A 27982-nucleotide genomic window follows, 5' to 3' on the forward strand; every position below is an offset into this window, starting at 1 on the left:
GGAGTTGTTAGTTTAAAGCAAACACGTTGTACGTTGTTGAATAATCATTTATTTAACACTTGTTACCAGTACAAAACAGTTGTAATGGATTTTGCTGTTATTGCTATGGGGGCGGTACCTCTAGAGTTATCCAATATGTTGAGCGATACTGCTGTTGGGTTTCTGCAAAATTAATTTGTACTAAAAGTGTACTAGTTTTGTGTTATCGGACCTGTTTAAAATGACTACGGCGGTACCATTGTCCGGTCTTCTGAAAGCAACACTGTCAACATCCGTAGAGTTATCGCTGAGGACTAGGTTGCAGTCAATCCTAACTGATCCTCTGGGTACAAATTTGGAGAAATGTCCGAAGTGGTAATAGGTGGGTTGTTTGTAAAACTCGGCACTCGTGGCGTTTACTATGATGGTGGAGTCGACGAAGTTTCGGATGTAATTGGGCCCACCATCAGGATTCAGCGCCATGTTCCAGTCGACCCAACCGGTGACCCAGTGTTGCATATCCTTTGGAAAAATAAAAGAAATTTGTTTTTGTCCATTTCTTACAAATTACTGTTATTATGTCGGAAGAATATTCTTCACCGCGTGTCCATGAACCTAATAAAACTGGCGTTTCGTACGAAGCTGGCATGACACTAGCCTCCGTCCCTAAAATGAATTTCTCAGGGAAAAGTCTCTGAGTCTGGTCTAGCAAATCTGGTGAGGAGTATAAGTCCAGGTACCAGTGAACAGCAATACCGTCGATATATTGTCGCGTTCTGTTATTATTTAGTGCTCTGACTATATACCAAGGCAGAAATACTCTTTGATCATCAAGTATCATAATTGTCAGATTTGAGTAATTAGGAGATCCTCGAATTGTTGGTCCTAGATTGTTTAAAATCCAGTCTCCCTTAAATCTCGTTTTGTAACGTTTGGTTGTAATGATTATGTTCATCTTTGGCTTACAATCAACCATGAAGGCCAACCAACGACTTCAAGCTGGTCGAAAGGGTTCAAAGCATCAGCTGGTTCGTTCCCTGTGGTAATTCCCCAAAAATTGACACCGCGTCGTCGGTACTCATCCAAAAACCTGACATAGTAGTTTGCCCAAGTCTGGTAGAAAAACCTTCGAATAAATCCATATCCGCTGTAGTCCCCATTCGTTTTCATCCATCTGGGTGCCGTCCATGCTGAGGCAAAAAGCTTGATGTTGCCGTTTGTCAAATTAATTGCCCTTTGAATATTTGGAATCTACAACCCTTAACTCAAAATTGTGAAAAGTCGTCAAAATATTACTTTATAGAGTAAATCTTCCGGGGCTAGGGCAAAATTAATCAGGTCTGGATCCGGTCCACCATCGTCATAAGAGTACGGTCGTACCGAAAAATCCGTCCCTCCAATCGGAACTCTCCCAAGACTGTATTCAAGCCCATTGGGCGAATAGTACGATTCTAGTAACATTTCCCGCATGTTGGCTGGTAGCGATTCAATGTTGATTCCGGTCGCATCAGTGAAAGCTCCACCCCAGCCAATGATTGTTTGGTACACCCTGCTCGAGTTTAGGTAAATACGGTTGGAGGAGTTGGGTCGAGGGGCAAACGTCCCACTCGTTTGGCTGAATCTCAGGCCAGCCAAGTTGGAGGTGTATGTGAGAAATTGGGATGGGGGCACTCTTTGGGGTCTTGCGATTGTGTCACAATACGTGGCGTTGCACACACACACGGTCCCCCCGTTGCCGTAATCGCGACTTTGGCATTGTTGGCAGTTTGAAAAACCTGTTAATGTTAATGGGTTAGGCGATTTGTGGGTTTGACTTACTTAGGGTGGACAGAACCAACAGCAGTACCAGCATTGTTGGGTTGGTGGTACCGCACGCCACAGTAGTTCAAGTTTGGCAAAATTCTCGTTTTAAGAGGGTCTCGAATAAACGATAAGGGAAGTGTCGACTGTAAATTCTTCAAGTTTGCGGTATCTCGTCAATTAGTGGCAATATTTTTAACGAAAATTTATGGCTTTTTGTGTCCTTGTGTAAAAGTATTCCTTTATTTGACATGTTGAAGATACCACTACTTAGAACTACTGTGGACTTGTGATGCAATTTTTGGTTTGTGAATAGAGGAGTGCATGGGAAATAGATTTTTTGGTAAATAATTTGTGATTTGTTTTTTGTTTTTATTTGTCGTAAGACAGAATGAAGTAACTATTTGCATGCTGAAGCACTCATTAATGTATTAGGTGAACCTTATCGCGCACCTAAGAAAATCGCAATTTCTAATTAAATAAACACACCTGACTGTACGTTCAAAAGGTATCTCCCCTAATTTTTTGGTAATTTTTTACTTGCAGATAAAAATAATAATTAAAAAAAAGTAATTTTCGATCAAAAACTCAAATTTTAAATTTTATACTAAACCACGCGTGTTCACTTCAGATAATTGTTTACGAAATTAACGAACAAAAATACCAATCAGACTTTAAATTAAACGCACTTTTACATTTTAACTTTAAAAATTATTTTTATTTATGAGTTGCTACTTGTGGTGTCGTAAATTTAGGTGACAGTGTGAACTGTAATTGGGGTAAGATTGTAAAAGATTTCGTTGGGTTTTTATAAATAAGGAGTTTCAAAAATACCGATTATTTCACCAACCAAGTACAAATTTATAATTCTGATACCAGCGTACGATGGGCTAGCAAGGTAAGGATTCATTTAGTCTAAAAACTTTGTAGGTAAATTAACAGTTGGTGCCTAAAAACTCACAAAACTGCTACGACTTTATTTATTTACAAAAAAATTTAATAAAAATTTAAAATGGTCCTTATCAATGTATAGGCTGGTGTGTAAAATTTCAGGATATTTATTTCATTAGAAGTGCGATAAAGTTGCTCATCCAGTATCTTCTTAAAAATATTGCTGTGTCTACTTTTCTACATCAGGGTCTAAGAAATTAATAATTTAATTCTCGATTTAATTGGTTAAATATTTGCATTGTCGTATTGTTTAATTATGTATTTATGCTGTTTGAGATTTGTGACTTTTTTCAAGTACGAATTATATGTCAAGTTTTGTTTATTATTCTGGAATTTTTGTTGTTAAAAATATGTTTTATGGAATTCTACGTGTTTTTCTGAGAAATAAACATTTTTTCGTTAATATCGATATTAATGAATTATTTTATTTAAAAATGGATGCATTAATACACATCATTAATACACTGTTTTTTAAGTAACTGTTTTTGGGATTTTGGCTTTTTGATGATATTTTGATATAAACAACCAGTTATTCTCATACAAATAAAAAAACAAAGACAACAAACATCATACATTTTAATAATCCATAATTAATTATTTTTCGTTATTTATGATAATATTATTAATATTACAGTTGTTTAAATTTAAGAATGGAAAGTGTTGAAAGATTTAAAAATGGTCTATCTTGAGAACAAAGAAAAGACGAAGGTATTTTATAATGTCTCATCTTTATCGATGCGATGAAAAAGATGAAATTGGTTTTGATTTGTAATTAATTTGTAATTTTTTCTCAAAAAAAAGAATTTACGGTCAACCAAAAAATATTGTAATGAACTCGTTTGTTAATGGGCGATTAATAAACTCAACTATTAAAGGCACTCATTTGCTATCGCTCGTTCGTGCTTTAAACAGTTTCGTTTATTAATCGCTTTCATTAACAGATTAGTTTATTAAATAACTATTTTTCTTCTCTATTTTAAAATGCCATTACATATACATTCGTATGACAGAAAAAAAAGGACGATAAGAAATAACAAAAGAAATATAAGAAATTACAAAACTTTTGTCAGATAACTAAGTTTTAGCTTCTGTTAAATTCTATTTAAGCTATATGTTTCCTTGATGTTATAAACACACTTCATGTGTTTTGGTCACGGCTTGTCGTGTTTAAGTCACAGACGGAAGTCAGTCCTAGATTTTTTAATGTTAAGGACAATAAAATAATTTCCAAATTTTTTCCGTTGTAGAAAAAGTATACTAAACACTAGTCAGTCAGTTTCACTAGTTATTATTAAACACTCGTGACTAAAATGACGTTTATAAAACAATACTTTTGTTGATTTAATGATAAAGACCGAGATAAAGACTGATATTACGAGTAGGTGTAAGGTTTATTAGGTAAATAAAACAATAATACAGTTTGATTGGTGTTTTACTTAATAATTTTCTATAGCAATTAAGCTTGCGGTGGACAACTTTTAATAAAAAATATAATATGACCATCAAATTTTAAATACCCACCTACTTTTGGGTTTATGATGGTCTACTAAAATATATCGGTCACTGTCACATTACCATTTTTGATAAGCCGCAGTTTTATGTTGTACGTCAAGGGTATAAAAAATATATCGGTTTGTTGCAAACTTACTTGTTATGTTGCGATATTGTTTAATTTGTTTACGTGTACATTATTATTATTTAATTACAGGCTACACATTTTTTGTAGACTAAATAAACAATTACTTTCCTAGTTACCAATAAAGAATACTAGTAATGGATTTTTGGCTGATGTCAATTGCGGCTGTTCCTCTGGTTTCGTCAATAAGATTAACACTAACGGGCTTTTCTTTCCTAGATAATCACAAATTAATATTAAATTAATTAAACATTACTTTTCTTAATTACTTGTTTAATATTATAACTGCTGTTCCTTCATCCGGGCGTTGGAAAGCCACAACCATCACATCGTCTAGATCAAGATCTGTTTTTGAATCAATGCGAATGGAACCAACTGGCAAAAATTTGGAGAAATGCCCCAGAACATAATACATGGGATTTTTATAAAATTCATTTGCTCCCGCGTTAACTATGATGGGCGCATCTATGAAATTACCGATGTAGGTAGGACCTCCTTTCATGTCCAAACACATGTTCCAATCAACCCAGCCGACAACCCAGTTTTGCAAATCCTGCCACAAACAATTAAATAACGATCATTTAGACACATTTTGCACCTCTATTATGTCAGTGGCGTACGCCTCGCCACGATCCCATGCACCTAAAGCAACGGCTTCAGATTTTGGAGAAAAACCACACGCAGCTTCTGTTGATATTATAAATTTGTCAGGGAAGTTTTCGTGGGTTTTGTCCATGACACTGCCTGGGGTTATAAGCCCCAGGTACCAGTGGATTGCGATGCCATCTACGTAATTTTGGGTGGCTTTGTCTCGCAACACCTACAGGAATTGTCAAATTTTGTAAGGGCATCGTTGTTGTACTCACAGAGTTGACATACCAAGGTAGGAAGGGCTTTTGGTCGTCTAGAATTATAATTTTAACGTCTGAGAAAGACGAATTTTTAATGGTAGGGCCTAAATTATTAGTAACCCAGTTTGCCTAATACATTTGTATTAATAAATTATTATTGCGTGCTCTTACGTAAGTACCAATTGTATAGAATCCCAACCAGTTGATCCGAGACCTTTGGCTCCTTTCCCTAAAGCTAAGCTCGGCTCATTTTGCGTGGTAACTGCCCAGAATTCTAGACCTTCTTTTTTATACTCTTCCAGAAATTTAAGAAAATATGACGCCCACGTTTGGTACATTTCCGTTTTAACGAATCCAAAACCGTCGTACTGCCCATTGGTTTTAATCCACTTCGGTACCATCCAAGGCGACCCGAAAAATCGTAGTTTGTTTTCACCTCGTAGTTCCATCGCTTGTTTCATGTAGGGAATCTAAATAAAATAGCGTTTTTCGATAATTTGTAGTAAGGATTTGGCTCACTTTGTATTTAAAATCCTCCTCAGCCAAGGCAAAGTTATTCAAGTCAGGATCTTCCTCTCCGTCGTCGTAAGTATACGCACGTGTTGAGAAATCAGTACCACCGATTGGTATTCGACACAGGGAATATTCAATTCCGTCGTCCGCAAAGTAGGATTGTAGGAGAAATTTTTGCACGTTTTCGTCCAACGATGCTATGTTTATGCCCACGGAGTCTGAAAAAGCGCCGCCGAAGCCTTCGATTTCTTGATATTGTTTACTTCGATCGATTGTAATTTTATTTTTGGAGAACAATTTGCCCTTTTTTGAAAATACTCCCGATTTTTGCTGAAATCTTTGACCATCTTTGTTTGATGTGTAAACGCGAAATTGCCCCTCTTCTGTTTTTTCCAGCTTTGGCAGCGTATCACAGTGTTCCGAGTTACATACGCAGACAGTGCCACCGTTGCCAAAATCTTTGCTCAAGCATTCCTCTTGTGATTTACATGTTGTTACTTCAAATATAACTTTACTTCATGAAGGGGTGTCTTATTATTACAACATACCTGCTAATATTAAGGCAAGTGTTAGTCTGGACAGTGTCATTTTGCAATTGTTATTACAATTTTGTATTTACATTTTACGAAAATGAAGGTTTCTGATAACAATGCATGAAGTTTAGTAAAAGCAAAAGTTTATCACAGTGACGTTAATTATTATGGCTAAATTTTAAAAACTAATGTGGCTTAATTACTCCCATTTCATGAAAAAATTGTTTATTAATGACTGAACGTACGACCAATTGTCCTGCTGGAAGAACTAGCTTTCGTATGGGCCGCTGTATTTCCAGCAGGACTTCACTCACTATTTATTCACGTGATGAACTGAATTGCTTCAAGCGCTTTTAACCAGTGTCGGCGAGTGGTGTAGGTAAAAAAATTGAAATGTAGGTAACTTAAAATATTTATTTGAAAATCGAAATATTTTACTAAAAATGTAGCATTAAATATTTATCTGAAAAACGGATTTTTTTTTCGAAGAAAATTTCTTAAGCTGGAATATCATGCTTAACATGATGAGAAATGCAATTACGTCTGCAAAATGTTGACAAATTAATATGCAAAAATAACTTTTAAGTTATTAAAATGATTCAGCTAAAGGTGTCCAAAACCATATGTGGCGGTTAAAATACTCGTAGATAAAAAATCACAATAGTAAAAGTACAGATCTAATTCGCAATTAAATGTGTGGTTAACTGATCACGTGACCAAATTGGTCAAATGTGATTGGTCTATTCGCTTTGTTAACTTTTACCAACGAATTAAATTATTAATAAAGCTTTCCATAAACTGGCCCATAATATTTATGGCCCATAATTTAATCATGATGATTTTGTCTAATAATTAATAAATCTGTAAAGCAGAAAAAATTGTTCCCACGAGTTTAATATTGCAAATATCACTCATAATTGGTAAAAATGGTCATATCAAGACGAAACAAACTTGTTCAGACAAAAAAATCTCTTTTCGTTTCTGTTAATTCTGGTCTTGCTAGCAGTACGGAAAGTCCTAAAATAAGCATTTAGGACGGGTAGTAGGAACTGTCCTTCTGGCAGGACGTTGTACAACGTTCTAACATGGGTCGGCTGGACGGTTGGAGAAGCAAAAATGTATTAACAGACCATCATTTGAATAACAGCCAATACGATTAGTATGTAATTAGTTTACAGTACAATTAGTTTCTTTGCTTTCTGTGAAACTAATTATAAGCATAAATGTCGATTCTGAATTTAAGTTTGAAGGTAACAATGTGTAATTGCTATACTTTTGTGTAATTGGATATGCGTAGTACTCTTGAACTTCAAGAATAATCATTCGGTAATGAGCCAGTTTGTACTTGTAATTTGACATAAGGTGAGGTACACTTAACGAGGAAAGGAAACACAAATTACGCAGTTAACATTTTATTAAAACAAATTTGTACAAAACAGTTATTACCAATACAAGATAGTCGTTATGGACTTTTTGCTGAGATCGACTTGGATACTACCTTTGGAATCGTCGACTAACGTGACTGGTACTACGTGGTCTTTCCTAGTAGTTCGTACGTAATTAATTTGTATTTTGTGGGGCAATAAACTCACTTGTTTAAAATCACTACGACAGTACCGTGATCCGGCCTTTGGAACGCTGCGACAGGAACGTGGTCATCAAACCCTGACGATCCAATTCGTACTGAATTTTTAGGGACAAATTTCGAGAAATGCCCTAAACTATAAAACATGGGTTGTTTGTAAAATTCACCAGCCGTAGAATTAACAATGATTGGAGAATCTACGTAGTTTTTTATATAAGTAGGTCCTCCTTTTAGGTCGAGGGCCATGTTCCAGTCAACCCAACCGCTCACCCAGTGGGTAACATCCTGGAGTAAAACAAATAGGATATTTAATTTTTGGGACTTGTCGTACCTCAATAATGTCAAAAGCGTAACTTTCTCCACGTTCCCACGAACCTAAATTGACGTCTTTTTCACCAGCTTTTTCACCTTTTAAACAAATTGTCTACAATTTTGCGTTTCTACTGTATTTTTTACCTCGACAAGCCTCAGTAGCCAACAAAAATTTGTCGGGATAATTATCGTGCGTTTGTTTCAGTAAACTTGCAGGAAAGACAGTGTCGTAGTACCAGTGCACCGCAATGCCGTCGATGTAATTCTTGGCAGCTTTGTTCCTAAAAACCTAAAATTATAAAATTGCGTTATATTTTATTTACAATAAAACCAATCGTACAATATTGATAAACCAAGGAAGAAAAAATCGTTGGTCATCGAGAGTGATTATTTTGATGTCGGCGAAGCTCGAATTTCGAATAGTTGGTCCCAAGTGATTTCTGACCCAATTGGACTAAAAAATTTAATTCAGACCCATCGTTTTAAATTCGTTAACTTAAGTACCATCATTATGGGTGTCCATCCGACTGAATTAATTTTGCTAAATGGTGCAATGCCTAAACTTGGTTCGTTCCCTGTTGTCAGCCCCCAAAACTGTATCCCGTGTGATTTATAATTTTCCAAAAATTTCACAAAATAGTCAGCCCACGCTTGAAACATTTTCTCTTTCAAAAAACCAAAACCGGCGTATTCCCCATTCGTTTTCATCCATTTGGGTGCTGTCCAAGCCGAAGCGAAAAGTTGCAATTTGCCTTTGCTCATATCTTGTGCTTTTTTGATGAACGGAATCTACAAGGAATTTGTAGGAGTGAAAAAAATTTTGTAATAGAGATTACTTTGTAATCAAAATCTTCGGGAGCTAATCGGAAATGTCCCAGTGTTTCATCTGCATGTCCATCAGCGTAGGAATAGCCCCGTTCCGAAAAATCAGTGCCTCCAATTGGTACTCTACACAAACTGTATTCAATACCATCTTCGGAAAAATACGACTCTAGCAATTTCGTTTGAGCGTCTTCATCTAATGAGTCGATATTTATTCCGGTGGCGTCGGTAAAGGCACCACCCCATCCGAGCATAGTTTGGTACTTTTCATTGGAATTAATGAGGATTTGGTTGTCAGACACTTGATCGGTTTTAGTGAAAGTACCGCTCGATTTATGGAATCTTAAACCGGCTTTGTTGGAGGTGTAAATTAGGAATTCAGGTTGTTCCACTCTCTCAGGATATGCAACAGTGTCACAGTGTTTTGAAGTGCAAACACAGACATGTCCGCCGTTACCGTAATCCCTTTTGCGACATTCTTCCGCAAGGGTAGTACCTTGTTAACGCCCATTTGAAATAACTGGTGAGACAGTATTTCTATTTTGCTTACCAATGAGAAAGAAGATTATAATCCACATGGTACTTTCACCTTATCACAAAGACAGTACTGATTCATGGTACCGATGCCATGATATATATTTGATAATACTGCTTGCTAATGCTGACGGGAGTTACTTCCGTCTGTAAGCACTAATTATACTTTGGACTCTCAAATCAGATATTTGCGTAAGGTTATAAGTGATTTATTAAGAACTAGAAAATGTATTTATGAAAATCAATACAATAATATAGACAATAAAAATTAAGAATTAAGACACTCCAAAATACTTAATGTACAAGATAATGTTGTTTTGACAAAATTAAGCAATCTGAATAAACAATTTTTTCGTTTTTTCTGGAGATTAAATTAAAGTTTCCTTATCTGCTTATTTCTCTCTATTCTGAGGTACTATATAGTTTGTGAAATTTTTGAAAGGATAAAAGTAGTTTACATTCCGATAAGGCAGGTAATAATTCAGAAAGTCACAGTCAACATAAGGGTTCTAATAAAAAAAAACACATTAGTAACTTTATTTTGGTACCTCATACATATTTTGTAGGTACTTTGTGGACCTCAACAAAATTTATATTGGATTCCGACAGACTCTAAAAGTGTACACGGGCTATTGGTTAATAATATTGCAGTGCGTGGTGGACATGAAGATGACCATGGGGTAATAAACATTGGAAGAGTAAATATTAATGGAGGCTTTAAAATTAGAAAAATTAATATATTCGAAAAAAGGACGTTTCCATTTTACAATAATAATCTAAATGAAGAACAGGCCGATGCTTACGAAATACTATTGTACAAGAATCATAATAACGTAGGCAAATTGAATATAAGAAAATATAAAATGGAAAAAAAAATAATAAAGAAGCAATTTATTTATTTAAATCATTGTTTTTATCATAAACGTTTTGGCGTTTACACATTTGACTAATTAGGACTAACAGGCATTAAAAATGATGCTTTTAATTTTTTTACTGTTACATTTAATTAGACTGTCTTCGTTTATAAGTCATAAGTGCATATACTGTTAGTTGTAAGCGTAGTATACAATTTTGCTGATACCAGCAGAGGCACCTGCTTTATTTATCCTGTCGACCGTCTCCTTATTATCTAATACTAGAAGTACTTCGTAAAAATAGGCATATTCTTCTGTCATGTTGTTGTTGAAATCGATGACAGGTTCCCAGAAAGAAGTAATTTTTCCGATTATAAGTTCTTTATTGTAATTTATTCTTCCAACATATAGCACTCCGCGCCCGTCGTCTTCATGTCCACCACTCACCGCTGTATGTTTGGTGAGTAGTTCTTTAATGCTAGTAGAAGTCGTTGCAATCCAATACAAGTTTTGTTGATAACCACAAAGTATCTAAAAAATAATTTTTAGATGTAAAAAATATGCTGCTTTTGATAGGTACTTTTATATTAGTATCTATTTTTTGGATTCCATTTATTGGAACATAGACCTCTTTTACTCCAGGAAAAATCTCCGCAGGTATAAGACCTTGATTTTGTACGTAGGCTTGTCCAATGTGAATGTTTACACCGTCACTTTTTTGACCTGCGATTATAGCATCTGAAGGTACTACTCCATCAATGTAAACTCGCCAGTAGTAGCCTAGAAATTAACCAAATGTTTAATGAATTTATTTTGGTAACTACTCAGTTAATTATTCTAGATTTACCAAGACAAGAAGATTGTCGACTATTAGTTAAGAGAAAAAAGACCAGAAGGTAGATGAACCGTAGCATTTTACACTCAATGAGAGAAGTAACTACTAAGAGGATTTGGTTTGGCTAATAATATATTTATATATAATGTTTTCAAAACAAATAAACCTACGAGGATAAATCGTTATTTAGAGAAAAAATGACACACGTCCAGTTATTTGAAGTACTTTTCGATAATATTTTTTTTCCAAAAACAATAATATCTTATAAAACTTAATTTGATTAATAGGAAGTGCTTTTAGATAATTTGTTTCAAAAACAATAATAATAATATTGTTTAAGATACAATTCTATTAAAGCTTATAAGTCTCAGAAATATAAACTAATACGAATATGAAAAATAAGTTTACAAGTTGGTGGTGTTGCTTATTTATTACCCATTAAAAATATTACATGTACAAGTTTTTTTTAAATAAATTTGTTATTATAATGGATATTTAGGTACCAGGTATGTAAATTGTGTTTATTTGCTTGTAACAACTAGTTTACTTCGAACATCAATATCTAGAGCACTTTCATAATACAGAAGTATTTCATAAGAATTAACACGTTCCTCTTTTTGAACTCTATTAAAATAAAACAAAGCGTTTCCTACATTATACGAATTAATTTTTCCAATTCTGGTCTCCCCATCGTAACTTATTCTTCCAATATTTATCACTCCATGTCCATCTTCATGTCCGCCAATTACCGCATGTTGGCCGACTAATTGCAAATGAAGGTGACTAGAATTAGCTGCTGTCCAATAAAATTTTTCTTGTGGCCCACAAAGTATCTAAAAATTATAATTTTGCAAGTATAGTTAAAACATGTTTTTTAAGTCCAAACTTTTATATTGGCTTCAACTGTTTTTATTCCTCCGAAAGGAACATAAACCTGTTTTATACCCGGAAAAATTTGACACACAATGAGCCCCCCATTTTTGACATAAGCCTGTCCAATGTAAATGTTTTTACTGTTGATGTCTTCACCTCCAACTACTGCATCTTCAGGCACGTCTCCTGTATATTGTCGCCAATAGTAATCTAAAAGATTGTAACTGTACGTTAAGTGCAATAACAAAATAACTGATTGAAGAATTACTTTCTTGGAGGCACAAATATTGACGAGTATAACTTAACAGAAAAATAAGCGGTAGATGTTTGAAGCCCAACATTGTGTACTAATACTGAATTAGTGAAGAGTTTTCACAACTTGTTCTTGTAATACACTGATTTATGTCTGACGTCTACAGAATTTCCAAAACAGGTTAGTAGGGACTTTCGGAAAACCCTATTTTAAGAGTTTGTTTGTTAACATTCTTCGTTTGAATCATTACCTATGTATTTATTCATGTAAACTATTCAACTTATGCAATTGTGATGACATCATTTTACATATTTACTTTATACCACTTAGGTCACAGGACAGATTCCAAGTTATAATTACCGAAAAAATTATTAAAATAAGACGAAATTTAATTTTTGTGGCAGTTTTTATTAAGCTATGGAAAAGGTTTAAAGACACACTCCTGGTCCATTAGGAGGCTGTGCCGCGATTCCCCTGTTATTCATCCTGCAAGTGTGTTCCTCTAGCCGTCCTTTGGCTGCTTGAGTATCGTTAACGTTTCCCGCAGACCACAGTTTTTCCGCAACGGCACTAGCTCTTGGCCACACTCTTGGCATGACGTTATACTCGTTCACAGCTTCGGACCACATACAGGCTTCTCCTCCCAGAACCAATTTTTTCTGTTCCTCAGTACCAGGAAAATCAAGCGCTTCACACTCATAGAACTTTTCCCAGTCGCCTCCACTGGACACATGGTCCAGGTACCAACAACTGGAAAAAATTCCATATTTTCCCGCTTTGGTCACGCTGTTCAAGGTCTCGTGGCCGTTGTCTCTCCAAACGTGCACGAGAGTACTGTCGGGAAGAGTGACCCCATTTACGAAAACTTCCTCCCACACTAAATAATTTGAATTTAGAGAATCAAGGAGATTGACCACGTGTTGTATGAAGTAACTTTCCAGGTCTTCGTAGGTCGAAATATTGTTGGCTTTCATGAAGCTTGCAATGTCGGGATTGTGTTGCCTAAGGAAAAAATTAATTGGCACATAAATATTTTCATAAGAGATTACCAGCAAGTAAAATCAACTTCGTCACCACCAATGTGGAAATAAGAATCTGGGAAAACTTCAACAACTTCAGTAAATAATTTGGTCAAAAAATCATAAGTGGAGTTTTTAGTTGGGTCCATGGGTCCCAAGTCTCCGTCAGGTTTATCATTTGTGTAGCAGGTAGTCAATAATTCAGGATGAGCTGCTCCCCAGGAGCTAGTATGGCCTGGGGTATCAAACTCTGGAATAACCCGAATGCCTCTCACACGTGCATATTCTATAACTTTACTAACATCACTTTGCTCGTAAACTTTGGAAACTGGATGGTAGGCCCCTTCATCGCTGGAACAATCTATAGTACTAACAGTTCCAGACTTTTTTTGAGCTACCTCAGTTCTGGATAAGTACGACTCTTGTAGGGAAAACTGTGATCATCTGTGATATGCCAATGGAAGACGTTAAATTTATTGTACGACATTGCGTCCAAAGTTTGAAGAATGATATAAATGGGTATAAAGTGTCTGGAGGTGTCTAATAAAAGACCTCTGTGAGAAAACCTCGGATAATCATTTACGTTAGTCGCGTTTATAATAAGCTGAAAACAATGGATTATCATAAGTGTTTTTGTTTACAACTTACACTTGCAGTATCTTGCTCTAGATAAATCAACTGGGAAAAAGTCTCCAAACCACGCAAAACCCCCCAAATTGTGTCGGCCGTAAGTGAAGCTCCCTCCGAAGTGACACTGAGTGTGTCTAAAATACCGACTTAAAATCATATTAGTGTACCTGAACACTTACAATTTTCATTGTCCCCGAAAGCTGGAAGTACATATTCACTAGCACAATCGTCTAACTGAACATGTAAATTGGTTAAATCACCGAGATAATTGCTGTCGGCTTTCCAAAATTTGGTTTTTGGTTTTCGCCCCACTTCATGCAGACGACCTCTGCGTTCTAGTGAACTTGCAGTCGCTATAATAGTCCAGTATCTCGTAAAGGCATCGTTCAGAAGATTCGGGCAACCGATGTTGGTGGGGCCCTAAATCGCTTATACAACTGACAAGCTGACATTATAATTAATTACCTTAAAATTGAAACCGTGCGGTCGTACTGTGTAATACTGCTCTGTTTTTTCCTCTACTTGTGGTTTAGGCCAGACTTCGCCTTTGGTTGCCCTGACCACGGGGCCAGGATGAATAGCATTGCAGCTGATGATTAGCGGAAGCAAATATAAAACTAATTTGGTCATGACAGAGCGCTTATCACAACTGACTCTAGTAACTGACTTGTTGAAACTCAAATGTTTTCGTTTATAAATCTGTGTTGATTCACTTGAAGAAGATACGCCGAGATAACTATTTTTGGGAAAATTGCTACAGTGAAAAATAAGGTCTAGACGAATACTAATATTATTAGCTCATTTTGTACTTTCTATGGTTTATCTGGGATTCACATGGCCTTGAGAAATGATTAACGATAATTTAGTTTTGATTGATACAAATAGATGTGAATGCTCGTTCTGTGTTAATTCAATTTAATTACATGGTTTTAATTGTATGGTAAAAATTATTGTGGTTGTAAATAACCACTAATTAGTTAAGAAATAAGCATTAGGTAATATCGATTAATATCACACTTTACTTGATATCCAGTGGGAGAAAATAATAGACTATTACTGAGTCATACAGGTGTTCCATCTCAGCTCCCGTCTTCTGTAGCTTGGTTATTAGTAAGGTTGGACTTTTGATATTTTGTAGACGTTATTTATACCACAGTTTATACTACTCTACGACGCATTTCAGGAAAATATTGTAAATTATACAGTATCCTGAAGAAAGTAGGGGAGAGGGGGGCAGTTTTGAACACGGGTTACTTTAGAACAGTAGACGTAACTTCTTCTCATTTTATGTTAGGAGCTCTAGCTTTTGAGCAATTACCAAACTTCTACGTACGAATATTAGTATTGTCCGGCATTGCAATCAGCCCTCTACCAGTTTTTGTATGTTGAGTCATATTTTTTTAAAGTGTAAAAGTGAATTTTTTGTTCTTGACCGGTAAGTTAATAATCCCTCTATTTTATTTTGAAAAATGTTACCTATTGACTTGGTAGAAAACTTTGAAGCTTTGTGTATTGTTTGCATTAGTTAGTTTTCAATTATCATCAATCATAAGAAAAATTTTAGCTCTTCTCGGAAAATTTGCTCCGAGGGCCACTTTTGAACATAGGCGTAGAAAAAGAACGATTACAGCAGAAAACACTCATCAGAAAAGAGAAACAAAAACTAGCAGACATAAGAAAAGCAAAAGCCAAGAAAAAAAAAAGAAAATATATTTAAAAAATCTAAGAATGATGAAGAAAGTGAGACCCCTGAAGATATAGAAATAATTTATGAGACTCAACTGACACAGAACATTTTTCTGAGGAAAATCAAATGTATGAGCCAAAGAAACCATAAAGAAAAAATGATAGCACTGCTGCCTGACAGAACTGGAATGAGCTCATTCTTTTTAATTTTTAAGGATGTCTATTGTTTTTTTTTAAGTTTAAAATTTGTAATATTGTGAGTATATTTTTTGATAATATTGTTAGAATGAGATTTTATACTTGTACTTTTACATTTATAATGCAATAAAATTATTTTTCCACACCTATCATTAACCCTTCATGTTGTATAAAACCAGTTTAAAAAAAAAGCCTGTTCGAAACTGCCCCCGTGTTAGGGTGGTTTAGAACAGTTGAAGACAAGTTTTTGTTATTTTTTTATATTACTCAAAATGCGTTTGTGGTTTCCGCAGGTATTACAAACCTTGTGCAACGTATTAAACTATAATACACTGCAGGTAACAGTTTCGTAAACTAATATTTAAAAGGATTTTCTACATAAAAGGTAATTTTTGTTCTAAACAGCCTCTCTCTCCTCTATGATGTCATTATAATAATTTTTTAATGGCATACTATTATTTTTTTGAGCTGATTAGGATACCTTTTTAGCTTCTTACATCTCTCTAAGGTTTTTTCAAATCAAATCAGGGACTACTGTTAAAAAAATAAACACCAAAAAATTGGTTTTCCATCGTTCCTCTGTTTAAGGTATATTTTGAAATTAATATTTTTCAAAGATTTTACCGTTTTGAACTTTTTACTAGTAGATTCTTTCAGTACACACCATTTTTGGGAAAAGTAGTTTTGTCCTATGTCATTGCATCTTCTTCCTTTATCGATATTTTAGATTAAGTAATCTACTATAAGTATCTAATGATATGATTATATTGTACACCTGCAAATTTTACGATTACAATCTAAAGATAATGTATTTCTAAAATATTCCATATTAAAAAAAGTTTGTTTATATTTTTGAATTTGTAAGTTTATTGTAAACTTCAGTTTTTGCTTATAAGCAAATTGCTAAGAAAATCAGTGATTAGTTGATTACTGAATGATATGCACTTTATTTTGAAGACTGAGTTAACAATATTTTATTCAAAATTATTAAAAAACAATAATTCATTAGCTTAAAAACAAACACTTGGTCCTGAAGGCGGCTGTGCCGCCACCCCTCTCCTGTTCATTCTGCAAGTCTGCTCTTGTAGCCTGCTAGCGATAGTCCAAAGCTCTCCTAAATTTTGCGCACTTTTGGGAGTGTCTGGAGGCGACCAAAACCTCTCCGCCGCCACACTAGCTCTCGGCCACACCCTTGGCTCCAAGTTATACTCATCAACGACTTCGCTCCACATACACGCCTCCCCTCCAAGAACAAGTCTTTTTTGTTCGTCAGTACCATCAAAGTCTTGCGGGTCAGCATTGTAGAATTTTAACCAATCACCTCCGGTCTTCAAAATATCCAAATACCAGTAAGATGAGATGATTGTTGGATGGCCAGCTTCTGTTACTTGTTTGAGGGTTGTTTTCGGGTCATCGCTAATCCAGACGTTGACTACTGTGGATTTGGGTAGTTGGACACCGTTGGTGAACACTTCTTCCCAAACAATTGAGTTTAAACCTAAAGAATCGACGTGGTTGATGAGTTTTTGGATGTAGTGGCTTTGCAGGGCGACGTAATCGCCCTCCATCTGGTGCTCAGCCATCCATTGGTTGATTTCTGGGTTGCTTTTCCAGCAAGAGAAATCGACTTCGTCGCCGCCAAGGTGCGTGTATTCGTCTTTGAAAACGCTTTTGATTTCTTCGAATAGTTTGAAAATGAAGTCGTAGGTGGTGTTTTTAATGGGGTTGATGGGTCCCCACTTAAGTTGGGGTACGTTGTGGCAATCGGTGAGCAAGTCTGGGTTTCCCAGACCCCAAGAAAGGGTATGGCCAGGGGTATCGAACTCTGCCAAAACACGAATTCCGCGTTTTCGAGCATACTCTTGCACTTCGCTTACAAAGTCTTGCTCGTAAATCATGAGAGTCGGATGGAATGCTCCCTTATTGCTATCATAAATTTTATAAGTTTATTATAAATAGTTTATGGTGTTGATAAGTTATCGGTAAATACCTCATTTGCGGGAAAGCTTTACTGACGTAGGGAAAACTGTAATCGTCAGTGATATGCCAGTGGAAAACATTTAATTTGTTGTAAGACATTGTCTCGATTAACTTCAAAATGTGCTCTTTTGGGATGTAATGACGGGAAGTGTCCAAAAGTAGTCCGCGATGGGCAAATCTGGGGTAATCGTGAATTGAAGTTGTTCCAATTCTGTGCTAATGAATAATTACAGTCAATGACTGAAGAGTAATTACGTATCTTACACAACTGTAATCGTCTGTCAAGTATATCAATTGTGAGAAAGTTTCGAGCCCCCGAAGTATTCCCCATATAGTGTCTGAGGAAATTCTTTGCACTGTTGACGTTACGTTTACAACATCTGCAAAAACAACTTAAGAAACTGAATAAAATTCGTGTAAATTTACATTCTTCTTTCATCTCAAATGAGGGGTACTCTTCATCGTTACAAGCACCAGTCAATTCAACTTCCACGCTTGTCAAATAGCCCAAAAAATTTTGATCTCCGCCTTCGTAGCAACTGCGCGCTTTGTAATAAACCTCCTTTATTCGGCGATTGTTAAATATGATCAACTTTCTGTATCTGTCCAAAGCTTCAGTTAACGTGTTACAGATGTTTCCGATTGGCTAGAATGTGTTATATTGTTGATAATGGTTACTGTTTCACTTTGACTTACATTGAAATGAAAGAATGTTGGTAACAAAGAGAAGAATCCATCGTCTAATTTATTTTCATGTTGGGGCTTTGGCCATATTTCGCCTTTCGAAGCCGGAACAAGTGGGCCGGGTTGGAAAATGAAATCGAAAGCCGAACAAAATGAAATTATGAGTAAAAGGAAAAATAGTTTGAACATCATGATCGTGTAATAGAAACTGCAAATTTTTTAATCTGCACTGTATAAAATAATATGATAAGGGCAATAAATTCATAAAGATGTTTTAAAAGTAAATACTTTTATTGCAAAAAAATAATGGAGGAATTTAAAAAAATATATGGTCGGAAAAATTTGTAAGAAGTTTAAACGAACTATTGTAATTATTGCTTTGTTAATTTAAACTGACAAATAATGCTTATTCTTATACCTAGTAAGTAATATCAAAATTTTGTTTTTCGACGAAAGTTGGCTATAGATTGGTCTATGGTTTGTCAGTACGCTCCAAAAATAACACAAGGTATATTAATAAAACTATTGTTACAATAGAACGACTGAAAAAAAAAACAATATTTTTTTAGAATTAATCATAATTAGGGTTTAAAAATTTAAACATTACCTGAAGGCTTTTAGATGTTTATAACATTATTTGTAGAAAACAGTAAAAAAGTTTATAAAGGTACTTATAGGTTCGTATGGTTAATTTTTTAAATCGGTCACTTTTCAAAATCATTGTGCATGTATAGTTTATTATTATTATTATAATTATAAACAAATACGTCACATTTTCCGTTTGCGTAAAAAGGGCTATTAGTGTTTCTGTAAGTGATTAAAACTATAAATACTTTATTTTTGCTGGCATTTTTCTACAAGGTGAAATAAATTCAGAGAAAGCGAAATCAAAATAAATTTTTAATTTTTTTCTGTATTTCACAACTTACACACCTTTAAAAAAGGATTGATTTCAACAGAATATTTTTTAATTGTGTATGGCTTGAGTCTTATTACAAAATCAAAATTGTAATTTTTACATTTTACAACCTGAAGAAAATGAAAAATGTGATTTATGTTTTGTGATTTACAGAATGGAGATAAAGGAAAGTTATGTATTCTATTTTTATCAAAGCGGTCCATCTTAAAACTTTTGTTATTTTATCAAGTTACAAAGTTAAAGTATTCTGTTGTTTTGGCAATTTTGAAGATGATTTAACAACTAATAGGATTTAAAAAGTAAACAACATAAGACTTTATTTTATAATGTAAGTACATTACATTTTTTGAGCACACGTTGTTTAAGCACATTAACTAAAACTTAATCGTTTTGTCTATAAATGTATTTTATAAAATTGCTTAAAAGAAGTTTGATATTCTACATGAAGTATATGAAACTTCCTAACACTAGAAATTGTGATTGTCTGATTAGATTGTCAATTATATTATAAGTAACCCAAAACAAACAGTTAGTAAGTAGTAACAAGATTATAGCACACATCAAGATGAGACTGTTTATATTTCTTAGCTTTTTTTTCGTTTACACCTTTGCCATACGTCCAGGCCCTGTAATTCAAGCTTCAAAGGGTGCAGTATGGCCTAAGCCCCAACAACAAGAAGTATCTGAGACTTATTATTTAATTCGCCCTCACTCTTTCACTTTTGAGGTAACAAACATAGTTAAATTTTCAACAACCGTTTAATTTTCCACAAGGCACCGGTAAATATTGGGTGTCCTAGTTTCTTAGACGACGCTTTAACGAGATACTGGACCATCATTGCTACTTCCATAACATCAAAGTTAGAAGAAACACCAGAAGCGAACTTTTGGGAATTAGATGATAATTTTCTTGGGTATTTGGAAACATTGACGATTACTTTACTCGGCGAGTGTCCAAATGAGAATATTTTACCGGAATTACACGACAATGAAAATTGTGAGTCGACGATAAATTGGGTAAACGTTGACGAAAAGTTTCAGATACTTTGACTGTTGACTCCGAGGGGGCCTTTCTGGAGTCGGAGACAATATGGGGCGTTTTGAGGGGTTTGGAGACATTTTCTCAATTAATTTACGCAGAACAAGATACAGTACGCATCATTCAAAAGTGTTTTTTCAATTATTCAATGTTTTTTGCAGCTAATGATTAATACAACTAAAATCGTTGATTTTCCGAGATTTCCTCACAGAGGTTTTCTCCTGGACACATCACGTCACTTCGAGCCCGTGCGTATCATTCTGCAAATGCTGGACGCTATGGCTTATAACAAACTTAACGTTTTTCACTGGCATATCACAGACGATCATAGTTTTCCCTATAAAAGTCGCACCTACCACGAGCTAAGGTTCAACAGTTAAAACTAATTAAATTTGCACTCAATAATATTTCAGTGATAAGGGTGCTTATCACCCTGTTAGTGGAGTCTACGAACAAAGTGACGTTATGAAAATAATAGAATATGCCAGGGTTAGGGGGATTCGGGTAATCCCCGAGTTCGATACTCCCGGTCATACACGTTCTTGGGGAGTGGCCCACCCGGAACTGTTGACTAGCTGTTTCACGGACAATGTGGCCAATGGCGAACTGGGCCCAATGGACCCAACTAAGGACACCACTTACGATTTTATCAATAATTTGTTTACGGAAATTGTGGACGTTTTCCCCGATTCATATTTTCATATAGGGGGTGATGAGGTTGAATTTGACTGTTGGTACATTTATTCCTCATGAATAAGAAACATTTTATTTTCACGTACATTATTTTGATAGGAAAAGCAACCCGGATGTGAGTAATTTTATGAAACAGAACAATTTCTCGACTTATGAGCAACTTGAAAGCTATTTTATTCAACACGTGGTCGACATTTTAGACAATTTGAGTTCGAAATACCTTGTTTGGGAGGAAGTTTTTGTAAACGGAGTCGAGTTACCTAACTCGACTGTTGTACACGTTTGGAAAGACAACGGTCTTAGCACTTTGAATAATGTGAGTATTTTTTCACAACTGATATTTTATTCTTTTTTCAATTTTGAAGGTGATTAAAGCGGGTAAATATGGTCTGTATTCATCTTGTTGGTATTTGTCGGTTCTGCACAGTGGTAGTGACTGGGATGCGTTTTATAAATGCGAACCTGGTTTACTTTTGCACACAGAGGAGGAAAAGAAATTGTTATTAGGAGGCGAAGCGTGTATGTGGGGAGAATATGTTAATGAATTCAGCGTAATCCCAAGAGTATGGCCACGAGCTAGTGCTGTAGCTGAAAGACTTTGGTCTGATGAAAACGTTGTTGATATTTCTGATGCTCAGATCAGACTTGAGGAACATGCGTGCCGGATGAACAAAAGGGGAATTGCGGCACAGCCTCCAAATGGACCAGGAATGTGCTTTTAAGCAATAAAACATCCAAATTATTCCAAGTGTATTATTTCATAAATCCTTGCAAATCAGCGATTATTAGACATGTTGAAATCACTTGAATGTTTACAAAGTTATTGAAAATGAAATAGTATATTGTACATTGGAGGTCTAAAGTGCAGCATTTAATTCCGCGAGTGAATTTGGTCACTTTGGTCCCGAGGCATATACATTATTTTTTGCACTTTAAAATTGTTTTTTTTTGTTGATAACATTTGAAGCTTTTTTTTAAGATCCTAATCCTAGATTGTTCCCATAGCAACGTGTTTTCACTATTTAAAACAACGTGTTTTAAATTAAAATCACTTAAAATGTTCCAACAAAAAAATTTGAACAACACTTATGCGAAAACGCTTGAAGTTTTCGGGTCTCTAGGTATGCAACTCGCATACGCTTGTTGCATAACGACAGCCTTCGGACTTTAAGCTTGTGTTTTTGCATTTGTATTATTAATAACTATTTTTGCACTTCTGAGACTAAAATACAATAGATAATTTAGATACTGTCTACAGGGACTACAGTGGATTATTTATTCCTTAGAACGTTCCTGTAAACAGGGCCTTGAAACTTTCGTAGAAAGAAAGTTTTAGTTCGTGTCAACAGGAACTAAGTATCAACTTTAGTCCCGGAAGTGCAAAAAAATTATTGCCTTTTTTTCTTTCATTTGAATATTGTTCCATTTGAATTATCCGGTAAAAACTTCGGTTGGCCGTCCTGAATTTTGACAATTGATGTAACATCGATTGTCAGTGTTTATAAAAAAAATTAAAGTTTTCCTGATTAGAACGTTAATTAGGGTTTTTTCAAATGGCTTCGATAATTTTGCGTTCACGGGCACTCCAGAAGTGCCCTAGTTTAAAGTGGTGAGTTTTCAAAATGATTTGGTATTCTAACCTCAAACTTAGGTCACTTGCTAGTATTTCCACAACTTCAAGCCGACAAAGTGACGACGTTTCTAAAGCACTTAATCAGAAAGAGGCCCCACAAATCAACGATCTAGCCTTGCTTAACCCTGAAGAAGTCGAACAACGTAAACGTTTACAGGGTTACATAACAGTGGACGCAACTGTAGGTCTTACATTTATTGGGGTATGGTATGAATCAGTGGGGTTTTAGACTGATATTTCATGCGTGACGGGGGTCCCAGAGGAGCACGTCAAGGAACGCTTGGTGCGCATTTATGAGCCGTCTAAAAATGCAATGCAAAGTGGGACTGACAACACAGGACATTGGGAGATGGATTTTGACACTCGCGAGCGCTGGGAGAACCCTTTGATGGGCTGGTGTTCGACGTAAGTTTTAGTAATTGTAGGCTTACTGTTGCTGAAAAGGAGTGTCATAGCGGTGACCCATTGTCCAACATGAAACTGCAGTTTTCAAGCAAAGAGGACGCAATCCAGTACTGTGAGAAAAACGGCTGGCAGTGGTACGTCCAGGAGAGTTCGTTTGAGAAACCGTTCAAGCCAAAGTCGTACGGCATTAATTTTGCATGGAACAAGCGTACTCGAGTGTCCACCAAGTAGTTTGATTAAAAGAAAGCTTGATTAATTTGGTTTTATTTTTAATTTAAAAGCTATAACTTTGACAATTTAAAGATTTGTACACAAGTCTACTCTAGTGTTTCCGCTACTATATTAAAATTAACAATGATATTTAAAATATCTGATGAAGGCAATCTAGGTAAACGTTATCACTAGCAATATAAATAGCTAACAAAACAGCAAAAGCTGCGTGTGAAACGCAGTTTCAGGCACGCGGCCCCATAACTTTGGCGATTATATACATTTATTAAATATTTTGGCAATAAACTTTATTCAAATCTGCCTCATAAAATGCAACAATACGTTTGTAACAATTTATGAAAGTCCTGACGGGAGGAGTCTGTCCTTCCGTTGGGACCCGTCTTTGATACACAATATCACAATGAATAAAACCTCGTTTAGCATGTAGTAATAAGGAAGAAGAAATTTTTCATATAAACAATTGATAATTTTATTTTCAAGCAATAAAGACAGACTAGTTCTCTACATGATCAGTTTTTTATGTACACTACTGTTTCAATGCACACGTCTGGCCCCCTGATTAGCTTTAATTTTGTCATCAAGCGAACGAAAGCGAATTTTGGACATACGTCAAAGAAGAGTTTCAGGAAGAACAAGTTTCGTTTCCAACTAAAAGTGCAGGATTGAAAATTGTTGTGGCTCTGAGTGCATCTAATCAACTGATAGTAGCGCAGTAAATCTTATTTTAAATATCGTAACAATCGTGTTGGTTGCATTTCCGCACCTCCATTTAAGCGTTTATTTACAGAAAACGGTTGATAAGTGATATGTTACGATGTGGGTGAGAGAGAGCGAACAGTGGTTAAATGGAGGGCGAAAAAGCGTACAAAAACTGTAGTCTTTTTGTGTAGGCCTTTGAGTAATGTACAGTTATATTGTCAACATATATTTACACATCTTTATGACTAATAAAATAACGCCAACAAAAATATGTCATGCTAAATCATTTAATATCCTTAAACGCTACAAACTATTTTCGCTACTGATTGTACGATGTCTCTTTTGTAGAGATATAGTCATAGTTTAGAGTTTAATTGACTTAATAATAACCTGTACGTTAAGTTATTGATTAATTCTCTTAACTATACAAACTTCAGATTCATAAAATTAAAAAACTCACTCATTTCATAATGCTCTATCTACATGAAAATTCATATTTTTTCTTGGTTTTCTTGTTTTATGTACAATATGCCCAAAGCATCTGAATTAGAATTAATTCGCTTTATCATTTTTCTTTTTACAATAACCTTAAAAAAGTAATCCTAATTATACAAAATGAAAAATGCGTGGCCAGGACCAGGCGCCGTAATTTTTTGACGTTCATAAGTTATTTTGAAACTGGAAAGTTGCGTAAACAAGCAAAACTGAAATATGGTGAATTAAAAAGAAACAACAGATTATTCGCAATCATTATTAAGGTTGAACATCGATATGGTTCCACAAGCGCGTGAACGCAAATTTTTGAATTGAATTTTTATGAGAAGTAATAAACAAATTGGTTTCAATTAGGTGTTGTTTCTGAGTTGAATCATTCCCTCTCAGGTTAGTTTGTACTTTATTTTTAATATTTTTAACTGAGTTTAAAGTGGTGAAAAACTCGATTGATTTATTTTCCTTTATAAAAATTTTAAACTTTATATAAAAATAAAAAAAATGTCATTTAAAAATAAAATGAAAAAACCGCATTTTTTGGTCATTTTATTTTTTTTATTAAAATAATGGTACGTAATTTTTTGAAAATTTTTATTAGGAGTCTTGTGTATGACTTATTTATCATACTGTATGTTTTTCAAGGCATTTGCACTTTTGTTTTTTTATAAAAACATTAAAATTATTAAGCTGTTTAAGCCGTTAAAACATTGTTAGAGATTTTTAACGCGAGATAAGAACTGGTTTTTGAGGTAATGATTTAACCTACGAACAACATCTAATAATGAAGTTTAATCATTTTTTAGTAATCTACGTTATTAATAATTTTCACTAATTGAATGATCTCTCATATTAATTTTATATTTTTAAAATAACAAAGATGATGATTGCGAATAAAACAGTACACTATACTTGAATATTTTCTACCTCGTATCTCCCGTATGTCATATGTTATTATTATTATTACCTACATAATTCACTAATTGTGGTCAACAAACCAAAAGAATTCCGATTGTTAGATATGATCTCATTAATGACTTAATTGATTGGTTGGTGAGTAGCACATGAAAAACGCAACAGAATTAATTTTATCTCTAGGAAAGTATTCATTCTAAGATAAGTTATTGCGCTTTATTGTAATTCCGATAAAATTTATTTAATAAATCTAGTTGTACCTAATTAGGATCGAGTGATACAAAAGCGTGTTTACTGTTTTAGAGTTCTTTTGGTTTTAAGACAATTGTGATTGGTTTAAAAAATTATAATAAGCTGAAGCCGACTAGTTATCTAAAAAATCATGCTGTTCTGTTGTAAAAATCAGGACTGCCCTAAGCATAAACTGAAAAGTTGTGATTGTACTGCTTGTGGAATGTTTAAAATTGGTTTTCATAAACCATTGACTGTACGCCGCCTGTTCCCCCACTTCCTAGTCTACATTTAATAATTATTGCAATAGTTCGGTGTGTGCGGGTTCAGATCAGCTATCTGTGGTGTTACCGTTTTGGTTATTCGCGTCAGCGCCCGACACTTGGGTCAAGTCCGTATCACAAGCGTCCTCAGGAGTGACTTTAATCGTGGGCGTGGCTTCGTCATCGTCCTGATTGTACTCCTCACTTTCCCTATGAACTAACACTTGAACAACGGTGGCCTCGCTCTGTTGCCGTTGCAGAGGAGGCTTAAGGATGGGTGCTTCTGGCGAGGCTTCCGTCACTAAAATACTAACGTCCGCACTGTTAAGTGGTTCGGATTCGGCCCTGTGGGCGGGCGTGATGCCGCCCCCCGTCGGTCTGGCCTTGACCGAACCTACCCGTTTTCTTCGGATGATGCTGCCGCGCTTGGGCTTGGGGTCCTCGGCCATCGCCGGGTGCAGCGATTGCGCCGAGCGCTTGGACGCCGGCGGCGAGGCCGAGTCGTCCGGCTTCTCCACCGCGTCCTGGTGCCGCAGGAAGAACGGGAAGTTGTAGATGCTGCGGCGGCGCGCCGGCGGCGGCGCGCACACCGGCGTCGTGGCCTCGGGGGTGGCCTCGCTTACCTTTATGTTGACATCGGCGGCGTCGCGCGTCAAATCCAGCTCCTCTGGGTCCATGTTGGTGGCGCTTGAGAGCAACAGCAGCGGCAAGTTCAGCCACGGCCCGCCCAGCTCGCTGAGGTCGCTCGCGTCAGAGGCCCTAGAGGACTTGCGAGAAGAGGCGCGACTCCCTCGATGCACATGCAGGAAAGCGGACAGGCGCCCCTGCCACCCGCCGCCAGGCGACGACGTCTGCGTCATCTCGTCCACCTCCTCCTGCACCCGCTCGCGCTCTTTCTTGCGCCTAACACACGAAACCATCGATTAAACCAAACAGTTCACTTTTCTAATGGAAATCGACTCACTTTACGTAATCCCGGAAGGTTTTCTGGATCAACCTGGCGGCCTTATCTTGCCGTTTCCAAATCCGAGTCGAGGAAACAATTTCCAGCTCTTTTCGCGTCGGAAACTGCTTCTTGAATTTGATATCCATTTGTTCTTGTAACTGGAAGAGATAATCTTAATCGAATGTCCTTCTTCCCTTCACACTCACCTGTCTAAAGTTATCAGTCTCTTCCACGTGGCCGAGCACGTGTTTAACTAACGCGTGTAGAATATCTAAACAATGGATTTTATTGCCCTTGGCGATGGGCAGATTGAAGCTCACTAAAGCAACGGTATTGGGTTTCGAGATGCCTAAAGGAGGGTCTAAAGAAGCGATGAAATCGGAAAGTTGAGAGAATCGAATAAACTGAGTTGCATGAGGATCGTATCTGAAACCAAACTTGAATTCTAACACAAATCCCGCGTTTCCGCAACAAGACCTACTTGCTCCACCGGATGTAGAACATCTCGAGATCATCCTCGACGATCCCGATCTCTTCCTCCTGGTGGGCCTGGTTGAAGTTCTCCAAAATTATAGCTATATACATATTTATCACTATCATGTAATTTATTATGATGAAGCTGGTAAAGTAGATGATAGAAAGGAGGGGATATCCGCAGTCGCCGTTCGACTGGTTCCTATAATGGGGATCACATTCTGGCGGTTCGATCATTAGCGACTCCAAAACGTCGTTCCATCCGGCTGATGTTATCAGTCTGAAGAGCAAATGCATCGATCTTCCGAAAGTTTGGAAGTTGACCATGTCGTCGAGCGCACCTTGTTGCTTGACGTGACCGAACAGGAACATTCCGATTATAGCGTAAATGAAGGTGATTAAGGCTAAGAGAGCCCCTATGTTGAACAGGGCTGGTAAAGACACGACGAGGGCAAAAAGCAACTTGCGGATGCCTTTGGCCGCCTAGAAAAGCACACTCAACGAAAACAGTATACAT

General features: G+C 36.0%; 7 protein-coding genes across 11 annotated transcripts in view; 2 read left to right on the forward strand and 5 right to left on the reverse strand.

Annotated features, from left to right (window-relative positions):
- Positions 1-26: 26 nt before the first annotated feature.
- On the reverse strand, positions 27-1914 carry LOC664562 (lysosomal acid glucosylceramidase). Its single transcript, XM_970558.4, has 6 exons — positions 1798-1914; positions 1276-1754; positions 946-1230; positions 551-889; positions 212-501; positions 27-162 (listed from the first exon to the last, which is right to left on the reverse strand). Exons 1-6 carry the CDS (start codon positions 1829-1831, stop codon positions 63-65), a joined length of 1527 nt encoding a protein of 508 aa, XP_975651.1. The 5' UTR covers positions 1832-1914; the 3' UTR covers positions 27-62.
- Positions 1915-4144: 2230 nt separating this feature from the next.
- On the reverse strand, positions 4145-6573 carry LOC664563 (lysosomal acid glucosylceramidase). The gene is made up of 7 exons (XM_064355414.1): positions 6279-6573; positions 5737-6227; positions 5397-5687; positions 5233-5346; positions 4965-5186; positions 4636-4919; positions 4145-4581 (listed from the first exon to the last, which is right to left on the reverse strand). Exons 1-7 carry the CDS (start codon positions 6316-6318, stop codon positions 4482-4484), a joined length of 1542 nt encoding a protein of 513 aa, XP_064211484.1. The 5' UTR covers positions 6319-6573; the 3' UTR covers positions 4145-4481.
- A 1086-nt stretch (positions 6574-7659) lies between these two features.
- Positions 7660-9679, reverse strand: LOC664564 (lysosomal acid glucosylceramidase). Its single transcript, XM_970560.4, has 8 exons — positions 9533-9679; positions 8997-9478; positions 8665-8949; positions 8501-8614; positions 8305-8449; positions 8180-8256; positions 7856-8133; positions 7660-7805 (listed from the first exon to the last, which is right to left on the reverse strand). The coding sequence occupies exons 1-8, from the start codon at positions 9558-9560 to the stop codon at positions 7706-7708; spliced, it is 1509 nt and encodes a 502-aa protein (XP_975653.1). The 5' UTR covers positions 9561-9679; the 3' UTR covers positions 7660-7705.
- A 3039-nt stretch (positions 9680-12718) lies between these two features.
- LOC664567 (uncharacterized) lies at positions 12719-18741 on the reverse strand. The gene is made up of 11 exons (XM_008197786.3): positions 18541-18741; positions 18271-18490; positions 18109-18224; positions 17855-18060; positions 16877-17790; positions 14446-14777; positions 14160-14400; positions 14005-14114; positions 13749-13954; positions 13381-13701; positions 12719-13333 (listed from the first exon to the last, which is right to left on the reverse strand). Exons 1-11 carry the CDS (start codon positions 18718-18720, stop codon positions 12760-12762), a joined length of 3420 nt encoding a protein of 1139 aa, XP_008196008.2. The 5' UTR covers positions 18721-18741; the 3' UTR covers positions 12719-12759.
- A 1203-nt stretch (positions 18742-19944) lies between these two features.
- LOC664571 (beta-hexosaminidase subunit alpha) lies at positions 19945-21922 on the forward strand. The gene is made up of 7 exons (XM_008197788.3): positions 19945-20174; positions 20222-20444; positions 20489-20598; positions 20648-20853; positions 20900-21220; positions 21279-21495; positions 21545-21922. The coding sequence occupies exons 1-7, from the start codon at positions 20013-20015 to the stop codon at positions 21899-21901; spliced, it is 1596 nt and encodes a 531-aa protein (XP_008196010.1). The 5' UTR covers positions 19945-20012; the 3' UTR covers positions 21902-21922.
- Positions 21923-22623: 701 nt separating this feature from the next.
- ND-18 (NADH dehydrogenase (ubiquinone) 18 kDa subunit) lies at positions 22624-23473 on the forward strand. 2 transcript variants are annotated; one of them, XM_008197789.3, is made up of 4 exons: positions 22624-22785; positions 22831-22993; positions 23042-23217; positions 23268-23473. In XM_008197789.3, exons 1-4 carry the CDS (start codon positions 22733-22735, stop codon positions 23446-23448), a joined length of 573 nt encoding a protein of 190 aa, XP_008196011.1. In that variant the 5' UTR covers positions 22624-22732; the 3' UTR covers positions 23449-23473. The 2 variants fall into 2 exon arrangements, with proteins under 2 accessions (XP_008196011.1, XP_975662.1); XM_970569.5 differs by having other exon boundaries at positions 22628-22788.
- LOC664574 (sodium channel protein 60E) overlaps positions 23466-27982 on the reverse strand; it is a 59353-nt gene continuing 54836 nt past the window's right edge. For 2 of the 4 annotated variants that reach the window (XM_015982117.2, XM_015982120.2), the window contains 4 exons: positions 27473-27948; positions 27198-27417; positions 27010-27149; positions 23466-26948 (listed from right to left, as the gene is read on the reverse strand). In XM_015982117.2, the coding sequence (XP_015837603.1) occupies positions 26114-26948; positions 27010-27149; positions 27198-27417; positions 27473-27948 (1671 nt within the window). In that variant the 3' untranslated portion in view covers positions 23466-26113. Of the gene's footprint in view, positions 26949-27009; positions 27150-27197; positions 27418-27468; positions 27949-27982 lie in introns of those variants that run through there. The other 2 variants (XM_064355803.1, XM_015982121.2) reach the window with 2 other exon arrangements.

This window comes from Tribolium castaneum, chromosome 3, assembly GCF_031307605.1.
Source record: "Tribolium castaneum strain GA2 chromosome 3, icTriCast1.1, whole genome shotgun sequence".
In the NCBI taxonomy this organism is placed as follows: Eukaryota; Metazoa; Arthropoda; class Insecta; order Coleoptera; family Tenebrionidae; genus Tribolium; species Tribolium castaneum.